Source organism: Branchiostoma floridae, chromosome 8 (genome assembly GCF_000003815.2).
Source record: "Branchiostoma floridae strain S238N-H82 chromosome 8, Bfl_VNyyK, whole genome shotgun sequence".
In the NCBI taxonomy this organism is placed as follows: domain Eukaryota; kingdom Metazoa; phylum Chordata; class Leptocardii; order Amphioxiformes; family Branchiostomatidae; genus Branchiostoma; species Branchiostoma floridae.
In genome coordinates, this window is record NC_049986.1 from 1,668,953 (window position 1) to 1,677,592 (window position 8,640).

The 8,640-nt window shown below is 41.0% G+C and overlaps 1 protein-coding gene across 1 annotated transcript; it reads right to left on the minus strand.

The window, feature by feature from the left end:
- Positions 1-458: 458 nt before the first annotated feature.
- On the minus strand, positions 459-4,223 carry LOC118421091. The gene is made up of 5 exons (XM_035828250.1): positions 4,130-4,223; positions 3,636-3,835; positions 3,111-3,246; positions 1,340-1,432; positions 459-932 (listed from the first exon to the last, which is right to left on the minus strand). The coding sequence occupies exons 1-5, from the start codon at positions 4,221-4,223 to the stop codon at positions 727-729; spliced, it is 729 nt and encodes a 242-aa protein (XP_035684143.1). The 3' UTR covers positions 459-726.
- Positions 4,224-8,640: the final 4,417 nt, after the last annotated feature.

Genomic DNA, 8,640 nt, shown 5'->3' on the forward strand with positions numbered 1-8,640 from the left:
ATAAATACCAGTTTTCGTGCCATGATTGATGACAACCACCGAGAGGCGACGTGTCTATCCTTGTGAAATAAAGAAATCTTATCTAGACTGAACTTAACTAAGCTAAACTGAAATAAACTAAACTGAAATAAACTAAGCCAAGATATATAAACTAAACTAAACTAAAATAAACTAAGCAAAAGTAGGCTACGCGAAGCTAAGCAAAACAACGAAAATAATGGGTTTAGGTGTGACAGGCCGTTCGATATAACCGAACTTGTCTCCGTCGCCGTTGCTTGCCTGCGAAGCTGGTGTGTTTCGCCAGGTGGTGATTATACGGCTGGTAGTATTGATATTTACGCTAGGCCCTAATTGCAGAAGGCCGGACAAACATCGTCATTGAATCATTTAGTCAACACACTCGTCAAGTACAGAGAATGTTGTTGAAATGTAAAAAAAAAAACAGCATGACTAGAAAATGAATCTAATCATTGAACTTTTATTTTTAGCAAGTCACATTTGAGCCTAAATGTCTCCCGCTACAGGACCTTGTAGACGAAGGTGATCACATTTGAGCCGAAATGTCGCCCGCTACAGGTGCTTGTAGACGAAGGTGATCACATTTGAGCCGAAATGTCGCCTTCTACAGGACCTTGTAGACGAAGGTGATCACATTTGAGCCGAAATGTCGCCTGCTACAGGACCTTGTAGACGAAGGTGATCATATTTGAACAGAAATGTCGCCCGCTACAGGACCTTGAAGACGAAGGTGATCCCGTCTTTGTCTTCGACCTCGTACATCTTGAAGACATCCCGGCTGACTCGTTCCCAGAGTCCCTCGTCCTGCAGACGGGCCATGGCGGGCTCCAGCTTGTTAATGTAATCCTCCACTATGTACAGGTACTCCTCACGGAGCGTGATGATGATATAGCCACCTGCGGGCGAGACGGAGGCTGTTATAGGATATAATAGGATATGTTATAGACGACAGGGGGACGGTTAGGAGGTTTATATGTATATATATATATATATATATGTATATATATATATATATATATATATATATATATATATATACATATATGTGTGTGTGTGTGTGTGTGTGTGTGTGTGTGTGTGTGTGTGCGCGCGCGCGCGGCTCTAGCTTGTCACTAAAGTGACATGTGTGCAGGTACTCTCAAGGAACGTGATAACGATATAGCCGGGGCGAGACGGAAACTGTTATAGAATAATATTTACGTATATGCGTGCGTGTGTTTGTGTGCGTAAGCGTGCGTATTTGTTCCTTTTTCCTTCCTTCTTTCTTAGTCCTATATATCCACACCACGTTGAATATAGCGTGTCTGGACCTTCTGCTCACCTGGTTTGGCGACCCGTATGAGCTCAGGTAGGCAGTCCTCCTTCAGGTGGTTGGGTGCGAAAACAGCGCTGCAAGCGATGGCGTCATAGGTGTCTGTAAAGGACACAGGTCCTCTCAATAACTTAAAAGTGGCGCAAGTTTCAGCCCCCTAACATTAATTTTTGAAACTGCAGGGGCATTCATGATGGTGAAATTTGGCCCCAAAGTTTCCATTCGAACGTTGGGTATCGGGTTACCGGGGCTCCCGCGCGCGCGCTCCGGGGGACCTGACAGTAACTGGAACATATTCCAACAGATCATGGTAGTTAGAAAAGCAACCCCTCGCATGTGCCTCGTCGATATTAAATGAAAACTGGCAGTGTGTACACGTATCTTACCGTGTACGTGTGCTGCACAGTTTTGTCTCAATGTTTTCTGAAATGTGCCTAGTTGGTTGATTTAGAAAGGGTGTTTGGTGGACCAAAAAAACAAATACCATATTTAGATTGGTCCTAAATTTGACTGAAAATACAAATCTTTTATATCATATAGGTAATGATATCAAGATAAAACTTTCTGTCTCAGATATTTTCAACTTCTACTTAAAACTATTTTACAGCCAAAATAAGGTCGAAAAATCAGCATTTTTTTCAAATTTTCTAACTCAAAGACTAGTAATTCAAAATTGCATCCATGTTTCAAAAATCCCTAAGACACAAAGCTGGAGATATTAGTTGTCGACAATAGAAGTCCTGAAAGAGTTGATTTGCCCGCGTTTTGTAAGCGATTTAAATACCATGTTTGGCCGTATGTCTAGTATCACCGATAGGGACATGGAGTAACTGATACCGCCGTAAACAAGTGTTGTAATATTCAAGGTGACCAATAATGACGCCAGCAGCTTTGTTACATGTCACATGTTCCAAACTAAGCGGCAGCAAAACTAAGCTTGCCAGATAAAGGTTTATATTTGTGAAAATGTTTGTTTTTCTTCTGACGCACGGCACCCGGGAAAATGAGGGCGTTTTCTGCGTGTTTACTGTAACAACCTGCGGATGACCGCGAGTGACCTCCAATAGAACGCCCGTTCTGTTCAATTCGCGCGCGATCGCGTCAGATCGAACCCGATTCGTGTTCTAAATCCCCACATAGAAGTCTGGAAATTTTGGGGCCAAATTTTACCATCGTGATTTTTGGCAAGACATTCCAAAGAGGACAACTGCAGAAAGAAATGATGGATTCACATCATTTTAGGCATGCTGGTACCTTAGGCAAAGATGTTCATAATGATATACATGTTATGAAAGTAATGACTTAATTTGCATAATTAATGTGAAAACTGCATAGTTCAATTGTTTTCAATAATTGTAAATTATGATAGATGGAACATAAGAAGATACCAAGTATGCTAATGAGGAACTGATTTGCAAAATATATACGAAAATTACTAAACCGCTTACTGATTATTGATGGGAATTTTATACTTGACATGTGTATGTTAGTCAGTGATGAACATCACCATGCATAAATCATGAAAATGTGCAAGCGATTTGCATAATATTTACAAAAGCTCTAAATATTTCATGGAGGTATGAGGTCGCCAAACTCTAGTTAAAAAACTGAAACTTATTTAGTACTGATTTACCAACTTGATGAAACTGTTTGCGGAGATTCAATTTACTACATGTATATCTCAGACATCGTTAAGTAAAGACTTAGCAACATTTGAACTGTAAAAAGACATTGGGAGAAAATGTCAAAACGCCAGCCAAGTCTAAACACTCGGAGTTACCGGCTTCGATGTCCAGACGGTTCGGTCCGACAAAGGCGCAGATGAGTCGGTTGTAGATGTGCTTCCCCTCGGCCTGGCTCAGCATGCCCTGACTCCCGTCCACAGCGTCTATGTTGGTAAAGCCCAACTTCGCGAGCTAAGAAGTAATAAAACATTTAACTAATCAATCAATCAATCAATCAATCAATTAATCAATCCTTACTCCCGTCCACAGCGTCTATGTTGGTGAAGCCCAACTTAGCCATAAAGCGTTTAACCAATAAACCAATCAATCAATCAATCAATCCTGACTCGGACTTCTCACCTCTTCCCCGCACGCTACGGTCCCCGCCCCCCGTCAAGAACCCGGACCTTCTCACCTCTTCCTCGCACGCTCCGGTCCCCGCCCCCGTCAAGAACCCGGAGCTTCTCACCTCTTCCTCGCACGCTCCGGTCCCGGCACCCACGTCAAGAACCCGGACCTTCTCACCTCTTCCTCGCACGCTCCGGTCCCGGCACCCACATCAAGAACCCGGACCTTCTCACCTCTTCCCCGCACGCTCCGGTCCCGGCACCCACATCAAGAACCCGGACCTTCTCACTTCTTCCCCGCACGCTCCGTCCCCGCCCCCACATCAAGAACCCGGACCTTCTCACCTCTTCCCCGCACGCTCCGGTCCCGGCACCCACGTCAAGAACCCGGGCCTTCCCTCGGTCCGACCCGCCCAGGGCTTTTGCTACAGCGCCTGCGCAGACACGGGGAGCTCTGCAGTTCCGCTACGTTATAATCTCCTGTGGGGAGAGACAATAAGCTTACTCACGGTTTGATGCGCATGTGCAATGGAAATGGCAGAAATCAGAAAATGGTCCGACCTAACATCTGCTGGGAAAATACATTATGATGTAAACACTGTCGAAAAGCTGTGACGTCAGAATGTATCTATCGTAAAATTGTAAACCAATTGTTTGTTTGTTTGTGTCTAGTTTCTAGGGTGTAAATTTTCACCCAGCATGCTAGCAACGCACCTCTTCATAGTAACCAGACCAGTTGTCGTAGAGCTTTGCCGTCATTTCCGGGGTCATATTGCATTTTGGGTCGAACATCTCGGGGGGTATCTTTTTCTCCGCTGACATGATGTGTATAGCGTGACTACAGCAATAAACACAGGGTATAGATAGTTTTTAAATTAGTTCCAATACGGCTTTTGGCCGCAAGATGTTCTTTATACCCCTGCCACATTTGGCGAAAATCGATTCTGCGGCAAGAGCCCGAGCCTTGTTTATAATAATAATATTGCAATTTTATTGCACAACAATGCACAAAGTACAAAGTATGGCTTATATGTGACAGGGACGGTTTTCAGGTGCAAAATACGCGCAACCCCCTGTCGATCTTAAAAATGGCCGATCTTCCATCGATACGCCCGAAGATCGTGGCTAATGTGACAGGGGTGTTAGTGGTCGTTCACGTACGTCGTACGATCGTAAATTGAAAGCATTCTTGTAACAATCACCATCGCGCTTGCGTCGTACAAAATTCGACAGTTTACCTTTAAAACAAAGCAGTATTACATCCTTGTCAGCAGTTGGCTTGGTCTTCTTGGCCTGCTAAAATCTTTAGACCTCAAAACCGTACGACGACTTTGACAGTGCCAGAAGTTAAAAGAAAAGAGAGCAAACTGGTGTATGGATCCTTGCTTGGGAGAAAGTTAGAGGCAGTCAAACGACTCTGCTCTATAGCACAAACAAAATCATTTAAGTTGTAGAACGGTGAGTGGTAACTGATGTGAACCAAATCTATGTCTTAACTTTGCTGAAAATACAGACTTCATACATCTACGACGTAGTTTGGCATGGCATGGCACGGTTTACTTGGGCGAACTGCCGGTAATGTGATTCACATAGCTGGCTCCTACTTGAGATATGATCTGACTCAGCTTCGTTGTAAAAACCACAGAGAGAGAGAGAAAAGACAGCACATGTGACCATCATCCGACGAACCAAGCGGGTTACAGAGACAACAAGAGTTCGGAGACCTCATACCTCCATGAAATATCCTGATTATGCAAATGACTTGGACATCTACATAATTTATGCTTCGTCATGGACACCTTTAAATAACTTACACAGGTCACAATGTTGACAATCCAATCATTTACTACATGCACTTCGATGAATTAGGACACTTTCACATTAATTATGCAAACTAGGACTTATTTGCATAGTTGGTATCTGATAATCTTCCACCTGCCACCAATTTCACATGTTACATGTATTTAAGTCCTATAATGGAAAATGCTGGAAATATAGATTTTTTCCTCATAAAGTATGCAAATTAAGTCAAAATTTGCATAATTTTCACTTCATTATGTACATCTCTGCCAAAAATACCTACATGCTAAATATCATAGAAATCCATCATTCCTATGTTCCGTTATGCTCCCTGGAAGATTTTGACAAAATTGTCCCTGTAGTTCGCTAGGGGGCCCAAACCTATATATCCTCTTCCTCATGTCACAAGCTATCTGTCACCAAGAAATCAAGACCATAGCATGTTCAGGTCAAAAGATTAAAACAAGTGCTTTTAAAAAAAGCTGGCGTTTCGTCTACGTTTATGAGTGTGACCTGTCTTTTTCTTGAAGTAAAATCTGTTAGAAAAAGTCACTCAAGGGCTGTTGCGTCTATAAGAAAAATTGTTATTTTGGAAAGGAGTGCTGTTTAATAGCGGGTCTTGGCTTACAACTTTATTTTAAAATGTACAATAAGTTCATTATAAAATCTATCAATATACTCAGGTAGTCCTCATGAAGTCCTGTTCATAAGACAAAGGCCTTGCATATGTGAAATGAATACTAAAATAATAATAAAAATTATATATAAAAATATAATATCAATAAATAAATAGAATATTTATATATTATCTTCAATATTTAAAAAGGAAAAAAAAAACATCCACTCTCGGTTTCGAACCAGGGAATTGTGCCGAGTATGCAAATAAGACTGTAATATGGATGCAAACTATGGAAACTAATGGCAGAGAGTGAGTGAAACAAATATATTCAACATATATTGTATATGTACAACTTGAATGTATTCAATATCATGTGAATCTTGAGAAACGTATGCTCTTGTAAGTCAGGAGTTGCAGTGACCATATATTAAAGTTACACATAAATTAATGGGACAAAGGACAGTGTGTGATTGTACATGTATGCTTTTATTTTGATCAAATTTTATGAAGTGAGAAACATGGCCTTCACATTGTCTAGCATGAAAAGGGGAACTTAGTTCTACGTTGCAGGGCAAAAATTGTGAAGTTGCGATACACATGATCTCATTTTCAGCACAATTATCATTGAGTAGTCCACAAATGATGTAAGTTAGAAATTGCTCAATACAATATGATTCTCTACTGTGTTGTATATACGAGGGGCATTCAATAAGTAATGCCCCTGACCCATTTCCCATGGCAGGATATTAATGAAACTTGGCACAGTTATTAGTCTTTCTCTTCATAGGAAACACCCAGAGTTTTGCATTTCTCCCATCATTTGATGTAGCTCTGGACACCGTTCTTGTAGGACATCCCAGGTTGGTCCTCCGACAGATGCCTCATCAATGGCAGAAGAGGGACGACCAGGTCTGGGAGCTGTTTCCACAGACTTCCGACCTTGTTTGAATTCAGGATGCCAGCGTTTTACAAGGTCATATGATGGGGCATCATCACCATAAGTTTTTTTTCATTTCATCAAAAGTCCCCTTACGTTGTAACCTATTTATTGTGTTGAAGAAACTGATTTTTAGCAATGTTTGTGGTTGCAGTAGGTTCTAAAAATGAGGTGTTTGGTGTTGTTTACAGGCAGTGAAAAAGGGTCAAAATGTTATGATCCCGTATAACGTAATTATGCCGTATTTTTCCCCCTTGTTTTGTCGTCAAATTACACATTATAGGCCGGACAACCATGCCAATGTGAGTTTTTTTATGTTCTAAAACTCGTAGGTAGGTGATTTTTGACAGAATCTTTCTGCCATGATTCCCATTGTTAAGAATAGGCAGGCAGTCTAAATACCGAAATTTGCCCTGCAGGTGTTTGCGTACCGACAAAACAGGTTCGGAAGGTTCTGTTTTGTAACAAAACGTCCCAGGGGAATTAGACAACCTGGTTTGCATTAAGAGAACTGTTGTACATTTCTGTCCGCTTGCTCTAAAGAAAAATTCTAAAGAATTTGCTACTATTTGATAGATAGATAAATTCAACTACAATCTGGGAGGCGATAACCCTTACTGTGTACAAGTAGGCAAATATATCCACGAATGTTTATACCGTAGAAACAATAGTGTAAAATTGTAATTTTTATAGACCTTACTAAAGTAGTTGTACTTTTGTCGTGTTAACAAAAAATTCTCTATTTATTCATTTTTTTGTTACATCTTATTACACATAACAATCAGGTTGTGGTCTGTTTTCAGGTGTCTCTGGACACACAATAACCTCCTTGCTGAGACATTCACACAAAATTAAAGATTACTTGTTTTTAGGTCAACGAAAAAAAGAAGTATTAGAAGTTTGTATTAGGAAACGCCCACAAATTATCAACGTATTGTGGTCCAAGTCAAATGTCTTCATTCTAATAAAACACATAAATACTTTAAGGTCTTACCTGTGTTTCTACACGTAAAGTGGGACGACGATTCTGGCAGCTTGAGCTTTGTCCCTCTTGTCTTATCTATTACCAGGACGTGGATAGATAATAGGGGTCAAAGTTCATATTGTGGGCCTGGTTATTCTTCAAACGTACATTTTATTTCAGATACCATTAGGTAGGGATTCCCTGTTTTGTCAAGGATTTGTGCAACTGTATCGGTATTTATGATATCTATATAGCTGTTATAACACACCAACTTTGCAGCCACATACTCAGACTCCGTTGAACCATGTCCCCTAAACGCATAATGGAATGCGCCACACAATTTATTTTTTCTTGCCAAGCAAGTATGCAAATGTGTAGCCATTGGTGACGGGATTCGATATATTTGGGGTCTGCATGGTCTTTTACGTACTAGGCAGCCTTTTTCTATTACCCGTAATTCGTAGGGAAATCATCTTATCTGCGTAATTCGTAGCTAGGCGACCAAATTTACCGTAATTGCTTTCCTTGACTTAGCGTAATACTTAGGGGGAACTTCTTCTGACTTTAGCGTAAATCGTTGATGGGAACCCCCATGCAGACTCTTAAACGCGTTTTCAGCAGACAACTACCACATTAACCAATTTAGTGGGCACTATATATTTTGAAAGGTCAGCAGACAATGGAGAAAAATTGCTGCCCAAGTAGCACGGTTCGGTGACAAAGTAGGACATGGTTACATAAATGCACCAAAGTGCAGATGTCAGTTTTGTCACACGTTAAGAACAGAATGACTGATTAAGGTCCCGATTTCACGATTTAAATTTCAAAATTTTCATATCATCCCGGCCCTGTTAATAAAAATCGCCACTTGGAGCGATTCCCCGACTCAAATCACTGCAGCTAGACAGACTTCTGGAGC

What these genes read in the sequence shown, in the direction of transcription:
- LOC118421091 (XM_035828250.1), bottom strand. Translation starts at nt 4,223, where the DNA reads ATGTCAGCGGAGAAAAAGATACCCCCCGAGATGTTCGACCCAAAATGC. An exon ending in GCTCTACGACAACTGGTCTG is followed by an intron (nt 3,836 to 4,129) that starts GTTACTATGAAG and finishes GTGTCTGCGCAG; the next exon opens with GCGCTGTAGCAAAAGCCCTG. An exon ending in CATACGGGTCGCCAAACCAG is followed by an intron (nt 933 to 1,339) that starts GTGAGCAGAAGG and finishes ATCCTATAACAG; the next exon opens with CCTCCGTCTCGCCCGCAGGT.